At 31.3% G+C, this 15,077-nt stretch overlaps 1 protein-coding gene across 3 annotated transcripts in view; it reads left to right on the top strand.

The window, feature by feature from the left end:
- Positions 1 to 912: 912 nt before the first annotated feature.
- Positions 913 to 15,077, top strand: part of LOC131845577 (casein kinase I-like) — a 31,226-nt gene continuing 17,061 nt past the window's right edge. For 2 of the 3 annotated variants that reach the window (XM_059194660.1, XM_059194657.1), the window contains exons 1-2: positions 6,620 to 6,961; positions 8,784 to 8,890. In XM_059194660.1, coding sequence (XP_059050643.1) covers positions 6,830 to 6,961; positions 8,784 to 8,890 — 239 coding nt within the window. In that variant the 5' untranslated portion in view covers positions 6,620 to 6,829. Of the gene's footprint in view, positions 1,197 to 6,619; positions 6,962 to 8,783; positions 8,891 to 15,077 lie in introns of those variants that run through there. The other variant, XM_059194659.1, reaches the window with a different exon arrangement.

Here is a 15,077-nt window from a genome sequence, read left to right as displayed (position 1 = left end):
AATAAACTTAATATATAAGTAGTGAATAGTATTTTTTATGATACTGTGATTACTGTAATTATCATAGACAAATATAATCATATCATGCAAAAAATATGTGCTACATTACTTGTATTGGTCTAAAAAAACTTTCTCAAATAAATACTTCCAGTTGTTTTACCATTGTCAATAAAATAAACAAGTAGTGTTTTCATATATAAATATTATATGTAATATAAACATCAAAATTAAATGGTTTAATAATAGAGAGTGTTTAATTTTTTAATCTAGTGATTTCACCTAAATTATATGATTACTCAAAAACTGTGATTTTTAGAAACATCAATCTATTTTTCATGTAATCTTTGCATATCCGTTTATCAATACTAATTAGTGATTAATATTGTTATCATTATTTTTGCTTCATTGGGTTTGAGATAAGGAGGAGAGAATCTGTTTTTTTTTTTTCAATTTACGTAGCAAGTAGAAACTGTAAGAGAAATAAAATTGGCTATTTGAAATGTACAAATGATTTTTTTAATATATTTGCTGAAATCCTTGTAAATATTTAAACACTTTACATTTACGATGGAAAGTAAAAAATAATTAACATTATTTTTACCACACACGCCACTGTAATATTCTACCAAATAGTATAAAAATTTTTATTACTGGCAACATTGAAAAAATATATTTATCGTCTAGAAATCTATGTAATCCCTCACTGATATGATTGTACCAAATGTAGTACAATATATGATTCATACTATTTTCAATTTAACATAAGAGTTGAAATTAAAATAAATATAGAATTTACACATTTAAATAAAGTTGTTCATACAATTTTTTTAAAACGAGTATGCAAATGTTTTCGTGTTACATATTGATTCCTAATGTTACAGCATCTTTTGTTCTACATTTTTATTTTTCTGAACGTAGTACGTCCATTCAATGTTCATTCACATTCAGTCAGTTTCCTAAAATGTAGCAAATAATTTATTATTGTTTTCATTTCAACTGTGAATTCGAGGACGACTATTATTATACAGAACATTATAATTGTCGCAATAATATAGAAATAAAATACTAAGAAAATGGCGAATTCGTCGAATCTCAAGAAGGAAACGATTTTTACGGGAAAATATAAATTATTGAAAAAAATTGGTGGTGGATCATTTGGAGATATTTATTTGGCAATCAACATTGTTAACGGAGAGGTAATTATATATATTGTTGTTCATTTCTTACCATAATTCAGTATTTATATCCTTCAGTTTGTCGGCACAGGGTTACGGCATTGATATCGTATTTCGCGTATCTATTCTAGCCTAGGCCCTCGCTAGCGAGTGAGGGGTGGGGGATACTCGTTTGAGTGGATTAGTTCAGTGACGTATTTGGATGAAATTGAGGAGATTGTGTTATGGTTACAGTATTATCGTTTATATTAACATGATGTATTAATATCAATAATGTTGAACCAGTTGGTATTATTTTTAATTCCTATATTTCCGTATTGTTTTCGGTTGACTTCCGGTATTCAATGGCGCAAGGCCTTTATGGCTTTGTTTTAGAACATAGGTAATCAAAAATGATTTGTTTTATGTAATCATTAACATTAATATGTATGTGGATAGCCGAAAATTTGTTACCTTATGTCTCGATGATGTATAATAATTTTTACAATATAACGTAATTAAATTTTACATTATTTTAACTAAAAGATTATCTAGACGGATATATTTTATAAATGCATATTAGGTTGATTTGTTATATACGTATGTATTATATAGCATTTCCAGGGTGTTTATATCCAAATATATTCAGATGTTGGGATTAAATACCTACTTATTAAATACATTTTTCTATTTATCTGATAAGTAAACTTCTAAACTTAACATTGCTGTGGGTAGTGGAGAGGAACTTGCCAAAATACTTGTTAGATCAATAAGTTATTTTCACGCACGTAACTACAAGTTACAAATCAAATAATTTATTCATATAGGACAGTTTATGATCGTTAAGTATTTTTTTTTATTATTTTACATTAAGAAGAACTGGCAATAAACAGAACTGTTTTTTTAACCAGTTTATTTACATATATAATGTAAATAAACTGGTTAAAAAAATAGTTTAGCTTATATAAGTGTCTATGTGTAATATTAAATGACAATCCTGTGAACCATGCCACTATTGCCATGAACGTCATTAAGTAATCGTTAGTGAGTAATAGGCTTTGCTCAATGAATATCGTTTGATGTTTTTGCTGATGTTTTAAATTTATTTAAAAGTAACTTTATGTTAATAAAAGAAAATTAATAATAAAGTCTTAGATGTATGTTGTTGCGTAAGAATAATTCATCTCGTACGTCTTGATAACAATATATCGTTATTTATCTTGAAAGATAAAACAATGATAACAAAGGTGAAATTACCTACTACCTATTATGACTTGTACTGTGTGCGCTGTATGGTGCGGGTGAGAGTTGCCTGTATTTGTATACTAGAATTATCTGGCTGAGTTAAATTTAAGTTATTACATTTAACAAATTACGAATATGGTACAGTTGAAATACTAAGTCATAATTTGTAAAACGCGGTAACTAAAGAGTGAAACGGAAGGGTACTGAAACTGTCACCGCACCATGCTATATCTCACATGGTAGGTATAGAGATAAAAAAAGGAAGTAGAATATACAAATCTTATCACGCGGTATTGTTAATGAAGTGTTTTGATAATTGATATTAATGATATATTTGGTACTAGCTGTACCCGCGACTTCGTCCGCGTGGCATTTTGCAACATTAGATACTTTATTTTTTTTTAATTAAAGTAGCCTAAGTTACTCCTTATTACATGAGTTACATCAGCTGCCATTAAGTCCCAAAATCGGTCCAGCCATTTCAGAGATTATACGGAACAAACATTATTTGAGTGTACCGTATTTATATTCATAGCATGTAGTAAAAAACGGTTATTTCAATATTACAAACAGACACTCCAATTTTATTTATATGTATAGATTAAACAGACTATATTGGTTGATAAGCTAACAATTTTGTTACGACTGTAAGTTTAGTCGTATTGAGACATGTCTTCTTTTCTTATCCGAATTTTACCAACATATATTCTACACCAGTATTTTTTTTTTTATATGTATATATTAAACAGAGCTTTTATTATTATTAAACAGTTGATAAGATAATACATTATTTTAAATGGATACCAACTGACTCCGCAACTTTGGTGAAAATTTGGGATTGTATATAACGCAAAATTTACACCCCTATTTTTTTAACAGCGGTTTTAATTTATATGTCAAAATAAATTAAAATCCAACATATATTCTACACCCAAATATTTTTTAAAAAAAATAATGAAAAAAAAAAATATTTGGGTTTACGACCCTTATCAATTAGGGGTATGAAAAATAATTAGTAGTCGATCCTCAGACCTACTAAATATGCATATAAAATTTCATAAAAATCCCTCAGTCCGTTTCGGAGGAGTATGGTAACTAACATTGTGATATGATAATTTTATATATAACTAGCTACTCACCGCGGCTTCGTACGGGTTACATTTATTTTGAAAACCCTCATATAATCATTAAAAAAAAAAACCGCATCAAAATCCGTTGCGTAGTTTTAAGAATACATAGGGACAGACAGCGACAGCGACTTTGTTTTGTACTATGTAACGATAATGATTTTAATCTATACATATAAATAAAATAGGAGTTTGAAAATTGAAATAACAGTTTTTTACTATATGCACATGGATGTAAATATGGTACATACACCAAAATAATATTTATTACAATTTTTGTATGTCTGTCTCTCGGTTTGATCCGGCTAATCTCTGAAATGGCTGGACCGATTTTGACGGGACTTTTTTGACAGATAGCTTGTGTAATAAGGAGTAACTTAGGCTATTTTTATTTTAGAAATGAAAAAAAATTCCACGCGCACCAAGTCGCGGGAATTTTTTTTCATTTCACAGCTAGTATTTTATAGATATAGAGACAAATAAAGATGATTATTATTATTTTTAGGGCCGTCAAGGCACAAGGTGACATCCCTTGTATTTCAGACATCCGGCAACCGTTTACCATCTGATGGTAAACAGTTACGCTATAAATATTATTCAATTTAGTTGATCTGAAAAGCAGTTTAGCTCTTGGCTTGATTAAATTTGATTAGACTTTTTGCTTTTGCAATAGCATATGAATTTAAATGAATCTATTATTTGAAACATGTACAACATTTATTTCAAAAGAATACGAGATGAGATTTCACATATCATAAGAGCCTGTAATAGACCTACATGAATAAAAATATTTTGAATTTGGAATTTGGCTTATTTTCGCAAAAACATTTTCTTAGGAAAAAATACGAAAGTATTTTAAACATATTTACTATACAACAACAACGAGTAAGAGTAATAACTTATAATGTAACAATAAATAGTCTATAAGTAATAAGCCATTGTAAAAAACTACCTAAACAAATTAGGTGTTCAATGTTACGTAATATTAAGCTCTTTGATACTTTCCTTCGCGATGGTAGGTTCTACGACTATGCAAATTAAAAAAAAAACTAATTATAGTTGCCATATTTTCAAACGTGTTATGAGCACACATAGGTATCTATTACGCAAATGTCCGTGTATTTTTTATGGATGATAATGGAATGGTGCAGCCGTCTGTGCTAACGGTTTATGCCGGCGGGGCACCAGTGGAGGACGATAAGATGAGCATGTGGTCAGGTCAGTTAGCCCATCATGACAAGTCCACATTACTAATAATCCCCCGTTTATCCCCCCACTGTTCGTGTATTTCATTTTGAATACCACCATTTCACTCGTGTGTCGTTAGAAAAAACTAATTTGAAATGGCTATAAAAAGTAAACCAAATAAATCGATAACGATGACCGCATAAAAATGAAATTAGAAAAAAAGTAAATAAAGTAATTAATAGTAAAATGTGTACTGTAAATTTACTAAGTTAGACTTTTTCTCTATTGCATGATACTGGTATGGTTTTTTTCTTTTTTTTTCGGACTACTCTAATGCTATTTTTGACGATAGGGAGCGAGTGCAGATGGCATTTCCAACCCGCGGAAGGACTTATGGAGCGGCTGAAGGCCAACTCCCACCTGACGGATACGACTTTAGTCTGAGGGCACTGTTAGGGTATCGAACCTCGGCTCAGGCCGTCGTAATTTCGGTCCCCGTTTCAATTGGACGGGGGATCAATCGAAGGGGAGAAGGTATGGTGCACCTGTCTGCGCTAACGGTTTACGCTGGCGAGGCACCAATGGAGGATGAAAGGATATGGATATTTGACGTTAATGCTCAGGAATAGCAAAGCACTAGTAGTAACACAGTCGTCATAGACCACGTGATGTCAGTAGAGTTGTACTACATGTATATTAAAAGTAATAATAATCTCAGGACAATTCACAGCGCTATCTAGTTCCAAGTTAAGCTAGCTAAAGTTTGTTTATAGATGACTGATACAAATACATAGATATATGTATTTTTCGTAACTACATATTATACATAGAACACATCAAAACCGATACCAATAATCATACTTATGAATATAAATGTTTGTACTGTGTGAGAATCGAACCCGCGACCATCGGAAGTAAGGCGGGTTGCGGAGGCCATCAAACCATTTCCCATCAGGTAGACCGTTAACTTGTTTACCAATCCAATTGTATAAAAACATATCTATTTACATAAATATAACGAGGAAAGAAGATAATATCAAATCCTTGCCAAATGTTGTTTTGATAAAAAATATTATTTGTGTCGCAAAATATTCCTAGTGATTGTGTAGCGTATATATACAATGGAATATAGTTTATTAGAAAAAACATTTTATTGTTATTGCATGTATTATTGTTATCTTTATAGTGACACTTTTATAGTCAATTTTACGCGTACATTGACAAAATTGTATAAACAAGTGCTAAAAAAAACTATGTCAGAATCGCGAACATATGTATAGACAGAGTAACATGTAAACATATACCAAAAGTGTATGGTCTATGTTTGCAAAGACCGCAAGTAATTATTCAGTATATGTGGGAGAATATTCACTGTATTGCTTTCTCCCTCAAACTACAATAGAATTACATGCTACGACGCAAACATGTATGCACAAATATGCCGTTTTTTTTATGAACGTTAATGGAATGATGCACCAGCCAGTTACCGTTAATGCAAACGAGTGGATCATTTCATTATCATGATTTAAAAAAAAACACGTGCCAGTGGAGAATATACAGCATGAGTATGAAGTCACTAGTACCCATTTCTAACAATTTCCTCTTCCTTTGCTTGGCATGCATACATTTAGCACAATTATAATCGTAAAACCTTCGGCACTATATTCTTTCTATTTTACATTTTATTCGTACATATTTTTTTATACCTAAATTTATTATTTAATTACTATTCTTTCTGGTTAATACCGAGATTAATATATCATATTATATTTTAGAATTAGAAAGAAAATAATGTGATAATACAAAATATCTCTGATACTTTAAATATTTTACATGGTAACATTTTTTATGTAATCTGTGGTAGGTTTGCTTGGTAGATTTTTAGTTTTTCATAGCTGTCATCACTGCCACTGTGACGTCACTTGTAATCGACTTACGACATCTTTTTAGACTTTGCATTAAAATGGTATTCGCCAGGATTTCATAGTGTTTCTACGTTTTATAGTGTTTTTGAACATTCATAGACTTTAAATTATATCAGTGTTGTATAAATTTCCGTCAGTGCGATGGACAGTTTTTAACTTTTGTGAAGGCAAGTGATGAAGGATAAAGAAAATGGCTACCTTCGAACGCATGTTGTTAACCAGGAAACATCTTAAGATTGCTGACAGATACAACGTTATTCGTAAAATTGGCGGTGGAAGCTTCGGAGATATATTTTTAGCGATAAATATCTGTGATGGAGAGGTAATTGCCATTCATAATCATATATTATTTGAGCCATACTATATGGCGATTCCTGTGTCAGGGAGCCATGTATTTCAAGAATTTTGTTGTTAAAATGGCGGTCTGGGCGTATTCTTGTATGAATTATGGTGTTAATTTATGAAATGTACAAAGTCAGAACTGTATGTAGGTTTTGTAGGTTTAATTTTCTTAATTTTACGTAATGATTACCTGCGAAAAAAATATGGCTACAAATGCTACCGTGAAAGGATTTCTTTGTCATAGAAATGAGCTACACTATTCTATTGTCCATGTCGAACTAGAAATTGTAACGTTGTAGACACGTAACACGTCAATGCCTGTGATTTCTTTCATTATTTATGGAACTGGACAAATAATACCAAATTGAAATATTTAGGTCATACAGAAATATTTATTATGCTTATACATTGCGTGACACGATTGTATTGGGGTTGATTACTACATTTGGGCTCACTTTGTTCATTTAAATGTTAATTTGTGTGTGTTGACAGATTTGTACTCTATCAACACAAAAAACTATCATATGTTCAATCTGTTGTTCCCAAAATTTTGTCAAACAATACCATATGCCATGATTATGCAATTTAGCATAGTCAGCAGATCTTACTATACACCTACATTATTTACAATTTTACCACAGAAACTCTAATTAAATTTTATACAACAAACTTTACTTAGTAATAACTTTTGTACTATTTTAAATGTGACTATACACTTCCATTATTTTTATTTTTACCGCAGTAAGTTCAATAAATTATACAATGAAGTACTTAGTAATAACTGTTTTACTACTATATATCCATGATCAGCCCTTCTCAAATGGCAAGGCTATGATTTCTGAAATTGAGCATATTGACCTAAAAAGCTTGCATGGCTGTATTGAAGTTGCACTAAGTTGTTAGCTACTTTCTATATGTGGGTGATAGAATGAATGGACTGTATGTGTGAGATTAAAGAAACAACAGATAAAAAATGGTAAGTACTTATAATGTATGTAGTAACAGTAACAGTGAAAAAGTAGTAAGTGTAAAACTAAAAAAGACATTCATTATTAATATAAAAATAATTATTTAAAAATGTTCAAACACTACACCATAAATACCAAAAAGCAACTTGACTAACTTGTATGGAATTGTAATAACATACAATCATAATTATAATAGATAATCCATCATTTAAACCATCAATTTCTCAGCTCTGCAATAGCTCTGAAACCATAACTTTAATTGAGTGTTTCCAAATTTATTACAATGCTTTAAGTTAGCTTAGACTAATATAAACAATGATGATAAAATTGTTAACTTAGACTGACTTAGAAAATTTTTACTTTGTGACAAGCATATATTGCTACTGATGTGTGCATATTTTTGTTTGGTATGATGCTGCATATAAAGCATAAATGCCAGAGGTATTACATGCTATTGATAGGGTGCTAAATATAGCTACATAAAGGAAAAGTACTATAATATAAAATTGTTTACCGGGTACACTAGCCAGACCTACTATTATATATATTTTTATTAAAGGTACTAGCTGTGTTTTGTTGGAATTTTTTTCACCTGTATCTTTCCATCAGGTTGAATATAAGCTTATTTGCTTATTCCAATTTCAAATAAGCAAAATAATAACATAACATTGCAGTTCTGTGTTCCATTTTCAAAGTAATTATTATTTAAAATATTTAATTTTTAAGAATATTTAAAGGCTGTTTGTGATCTAAAACAAGTGGGATACAGCCAGTCGAAAATTTTAGTGTGGTCAACCACTAACCACCGACTGATTTATTGTGATTTTGTTGCAGGAGGTAGCAGTGAAGGTAGAATCTATCAAGGCGCGGCACCCGCAGCTTCTCTATGAAAGCAGAGTGTATAAGATGCTCCAAGGGGGCATCGGAATACCCCACATAAGGTTAATATCTCTCATCTTATTCATGGTGATTTTTGAAGGCTTTATTGCATTATTCAAATAGTTTTGTATGTAGAATATAAATGGAAACTCAGTAATTATTTTTATGCTGTACAGAGTAGTATTAAATTTTATAATGATAACAAAAAATGTATTGATGACTTCAGAAATGTATAAATTTATGTATTTTATAATGCAATATATCTCTTAGACCAGATTTTCAATATTTTAACATATGACAACTAAAACAATGTTAGATTTCACAAAGTCCTTGTTGTCATTTAATTTTCAAGTTGTAATGTAAACTTCCAAAACATAAAGTTGTACTTAACTGTTTACTTCAAATATTATTATTCAGACAGTAATAGCGATAGGCAATATAGAATAATTTTTATTTATATTAAATAATATCTTTATTATATAAAAAAATACAAATATTTCTAAATTCTAAATATAATTTTTATGGTTATTTATATAATAGAATAGCATAGAAAGTTCGTTATTCAAATAAACTTAAATTTAAGGACTTTGAATAGTCATATTTTTTGTTGTCAATCTACCGCTCGTTTGGAAAGATGTGTCATCACAAGAAGAACGAGCAAGAAAGTGTTGCTCTTTTAAATAGTACAACTATTTAAAACACTTTACATTTTTTGCTTTTACATTTTTAAGTTGAAATGCGTTGATAGAAACCACCAACTAGCACTAATATATCTATACATATAAATAAAATTGGAGTGCCTGTTTGTAATATTGAAATAACCGTTTTTACGTGTCGTATTTATAAATAGATAAATACACCAAAAAAACACTTTTTAAACATTTTATGTTATTGTAGATAAATAAAGTTAAATTCCACATGGCTTCGTCCGCGTTTGCCTCTCAGTTGCGGCTAGTAAATACTATAAATTTGATAACCCAAGGAACTTAGTAACAAGGAGATTCATTGTGTATGCCAAGTACTTAATTGATTGGCGTGCCACGATTCCAATGCATTGTTTATATATCGTTAGCTATCATTACTTTAGATAAATTTAACACGTTCGTAATAAGGAAGGCGGATAACTATTACAAGGCTGAAAAGTTATAAGCGACATCCAACTGTGACATACAATATGCAACTCAAATGATGTTGTTATAATATATATTATCTACTATTATAAAAGGATTTTTTTATATTAGACTAGCGATTCGTCCCGGCCTTGCACGGATGTATTACAAATGTTTGAATTTCTCGGCTTGTTCTATACAATAACACGCATGTATTATTCATATAAACCTCCCTCTAGAATCACTCGTGATTTATTAAAAGATATAAGCACACAGACACCGGCGGTGACTTTGTTTTGTACGATAGTACAAATATACCGCCTATATTTCAATATAAAAGATAGGCTGAAAATATATATGGCAATTTTCCTTCTCCTTAACCTATCTAAAATGTGTCTGTCCCCCCTCCCCACATGTAACATACATAATTTGGAATATTAACAAATTAAATTGTTCACTTAACTTAAAATTATAGGTTTTAGGAAGATATCACTAAGAAAATGTTAATTAAACACACTTAAGTAAATTTACAAAACATAATAAAAACAAAAGTCTGTTTTTATTTTACAGTTTTGATGTTTTCTCTATTTTGTATTTTGCAATAAACAGTTACGATAACTAAAACGGTCTACGTAGTTCTATTACTTTTATATACGTAATTAGTAGATAACGTTAATATATATTTTTTATCAATATTAGTCATATGTAAGACATGACACTAATAGATAAATATACAAATAATAAACAATCAATATTAAAATTATGTTATTTCAGCTACACGTACGTTTATACGGTAAATTGATAAAAAAACAATGTTCTTCTACGTAATATGTATTTGTGTAACTGGAATGACAAGCTCACGGCCCGCCTGATACATGAACAGCACCACGGATGTCATGTCACCATGTGACGAACTTGTAAACCCCTCCTTGCATTTCCGGACTGTTAACATGTTATGTTACCGTGTCTTGCCATATCATGCCTTCAACGGAAACAAAACGCTGCGCTTTGACCACTGGTGATACCAGTAGTCGTGGGGAAAGGGGACTGGTGTTGAAGATCTTATTGCTAGCAATGTACCCTGTCACTGTTAGGTTAACCATCGTGATAAATTCTTGGTGAATTTGTTATCCTCCACTGGTGCTCGCCAGCGGGGACCGTTAGCGCAGGCGGGTGCGCTATTCGATTATGAATAAAAAAATACCAGTAGTCAGCTCGGTTTGCAAATCTGCTATCTGGTTTGTCTGTAAATCTGGTTTGTATTGGCCTATATGCATTATGTATTTACAAAAAAATGTATTTAAGTATTTGTATTAGTCGTCAAGCACCTATAACACACTTGCTTAGCTTGGGACTAGATGTCGCTGTGTTAAGTGTCCAGGGTCATTATTATTATATTTAAACCAAGATAACTAAATCATAAACGTACAAGTTGAGTGTTATATAGACTATCTGCAGAATCTTTCCTTTATTAGTTTAGATAGATTGACCTTATAGGTCTGTATTTGTACCTGGTTCGTAGGTAGAGCGCGTGGGTCGTATTAGACAGCTTGTCTGTCTGTTGCCCAACAGTAAACAGTAGCACAGTAAGTCAGATTAGGCGCAGTGGTGTCAAGGTTGGTTGGAGTGGAACAGACTATTACAGTTTGTTTTATGACGATTTCTCATGAATTGAAACTCAGATTTTTACAGTAATATTTGCGTTAACTGACTACAAACCGCGACGCTACTCACGTTGAGTCTATGATGTTCGTTGTTAAATAATGTAATGATAAATTTTTAATGCTTTGTATGATGGATTTTTTTAAATTGTTTAATACTCTTTAGCTTTTTCTAATACAAATATTCATACTGATCTTTTAATTAAAAGAGACTAATTAAAGTTTCTCGCTAATATTTATGATGGAAAGAGTTTAAAGCTTTGTATGGGTGATTTTTTAATTTGTTAATATTTAGTATCTCCATATTCAATACAAATATTCTTGCAGTATTTTTTTTCTAACAGCAAAGAACTAGTCGCGCTTTCTTCTTATGAGTCTGCTGTCTGAACGAGTAGTAGAATAAAGAAAGAGTATTCAATACTAAGCAGTATAGTTAGGTTTTATATAGTTATATATAGTTAAGTTTATTTGTAGAAATAATTTTTCTATTCTATTCTACTCTATTCAAATAAACATACAAAGAAATCGATTATTACATCTTTATAATATTAGTATCTATGTATTGGTTTTTTCGGAATAACCTATGGTATCATTTGTTTTTGTGTCGAAAATTATTGTATACAAATCCTTTGTGACTCATACGTGCCCATCCAGTTATGAGTCATAACACAATTGACATGTACCAACACGTCAGTAGCCTTGACAGGTTAGATACACTGGTAGAATCATAGGACGTGTTCTGACGTGTCAATTTATGTCTGCCAATGACCTCTTTGGATCCGTTTCAGCAGTACTAATTTCTTGTTAGTAACTATTGATTCCAATTGAAAATTTCTTTTTGTATTCGATGCCCCATTTATCGAGGAAGGCAACAGGCTGAATAACATTACGTTACCAGCAACAGAATTGGAGCATTAATGAAAATGTTACAAAAAAAAGGATAATTTATTCCTTTTGACGGTTTCCGTTGCGTGCGCTTCGTAAACAGTTATCTTTTATGCGACACCGACGAAGTTGCTCATGTCATAGTTTTTTTAAATAGTTTGATGTAGTAAATTATTTATATACTACAAAAACGGATTTCACTCATTAACAAATCGCTTCGTGTTTTACTGAATATAATATTGCACCATAATTCGTTAAGTTACGTTCTTGATACATTTATTTATCGGTCGGTTTACCGACTGAGAGATGCATCTAGAAGCTCGACGTTCCATATTCAAAATCTTGCATTTTTATTTACGTACCTCATGGCTTTTGCTATCAACAATATAATATGTATATATTATAAACTATATCTATATGCATATATTATTACAATAACAGTTGGCTGACCGTGAGTTTAGCCTTTTAGAGTTTTTGCGAAGCAGTTATGACTATGGGACTGTTACGTATAATGTGCACAAAGATTACGACGTCGAAAGTTGTGCCCGTTGTTATGAAATCGAAATGGAGATTATGGCACCACGCTGTATTTAACATGCACACTTAATTTGCATGAAATATTTCATTTTATAGTATCATAAACAAAATATATGGCTCTTTGGCAGATAAACGCAGAGAAACAAAGAAACGGCAGAATCAATTTGCTTACGCTTTTTGTTTAATGTATATACATCTATATATATAAATAAAATTGTCTGTTTGTAATATTGAAATAACCAAAACGCTTATTTCAATATTACAAACAGTTATACACGCATATATACTACATGCATATGAATATACATACGGTACATACACCAAATTTTTTTTTTGTTTGTTTGTTCCGGCTAATTTCTGAAATGGTTGGACCGCTTTAGTCTGATTTTTTATTAGCAGGTAGCTGATGTAATGAGGAGTAACTTAGGCTATTTTTATTTTAGAAAATTATCTAATTAACTTTTTTGTTAAATTCCTCGCGGACGGAGTCGCGAGTACAGCTAGTGTTCAATAAAATTTACCAAATTTTGACTTGTTTAACATATTAATTGGTTTATAAACACCAGTAGGAACAAATTAATTGGATATTTTTTTTGTATAAACCTATATTAATATACATATTTTGTGTTTATATTTTTTCAAAGCTAACATTGTGATTTTATCAGTGAGTTCTGAACTCTGAAGACTTGAAGCAACCATTGTTGTACCAGCAGGTTGTCTGTATGCTGGCTTGTCACCTTCGTATAAACAAAGTCAATCTGATTAAACCTAAAAAACGCGTTTTAAAGCATTATCTCCAGGTTGCTCCACCGAAATGTGGATTCGACCTTAATTCGCCATCAAACTGTTACAAGGTTCCGAATTGAACAAATATTTTTTCTCTTCAATACGTACTAACTACTTAGTAATTAATTGTTATTATTTTTATACATTTGTCTATGTCACGGCACTAGCGGCTTAATAAAAAAAAAATATCGTGAAGTATAAAATAAAATAGCTGTCGCTGTCTGTCCCTATGTATGCTATCTTTAAACTACGCAACGGACTTTGAAGGCGTTTTTTTTAATAGATGGAGTGATCTAGATGAAGGTTTATATGTATCATACATGTATACCCGTGCGCAGTCGGGGCAAGTAGATAGTTGTTTATATATTACTAGCTTTTGCCCGCGGCTTCACTAACGTTAATTTATCCCCTTAGGGATGGAATTTATCAAAATCCTTTCTTAGGAGATGCCTACGTCATAGTAGCTTTATGCATGCAAAGTCTCAGCCGGATCGGTTTAAAATTGACAAAGTTTCATATAAACTTTCATCCCCTATTTTATCCCTTTGGGGGTAGAATTAATCAAAATCCTTTCTTAGCGGATGCCTACGTCATAACATCTACCTGCATGCCAGTGCGTTGATACCGTACCGTACCGTTTGATGCGTACCATGCCTGCGTCCAGTGGTTTGGGCTGTGCGTTGATAGATCACTACGTCAGTCACCTTTGAGTTATATATATTTAGATTGAAACAAACAAATTTTTACACATCTTTACAAATAATTAAAATTAATGTGTTCTTCGTAATTTCAAATAGACGGCTCTTCATTAAATGTATATGAAAATATATACGGTACTTACATGAAGAGAAGATGAAGACTTCATGGAAATGTTTGTCTGTCTGTCTGTCTGTCTGTCTGTTATTGTTAATCTCTGAAAGGGCTAGACCTTTTTTAACGGGCCTTTCACTACCGTTAGGTAATGTTATAAAGAGTAACTCTTTATTTTACATAATTTTTATATCAGTGGTCTAGTACCAATAACAAGCCTTCCTTAGACTGCAAATAGATGGCGCTGTGTGAATTGTCCAGGGTTATTATTGTGAATGTTTTCTTGGCATGTACTTTAGTGTACAATCAATATACAGTGACAATCGCATCTATTTCTGACACATTTTTCACGTGTGGCCTTGTTTTCAGGGTTCTATTCTCTTTTCATAACATACAAGCATAAATTATATGGTCCGGTTACAATTGAAGTAATTTCGCTCTTGAACAGAGATTATATGTGA

This window comes from Achroia grisella, unplaced genomic scaffold, assembly GCF_030625045.1.
Source record: "Achroia grisella isolate CSIRO2021 unplaced genomic scaffold, CSIRO_AGI_Agris_v1 utg474, whole genome shotgun sequence".
NCBI lineage: Eukaryota > Metazoa > Arthropoda > Insecta > Lepidoptera > Pyralidae > Achroia > Achroia grisella.
The sequence above is the reverse complement of the archived record's forward strand: the minus strand, read 5'-3'. Positions and strand labels throughout refer to the sequence as shown.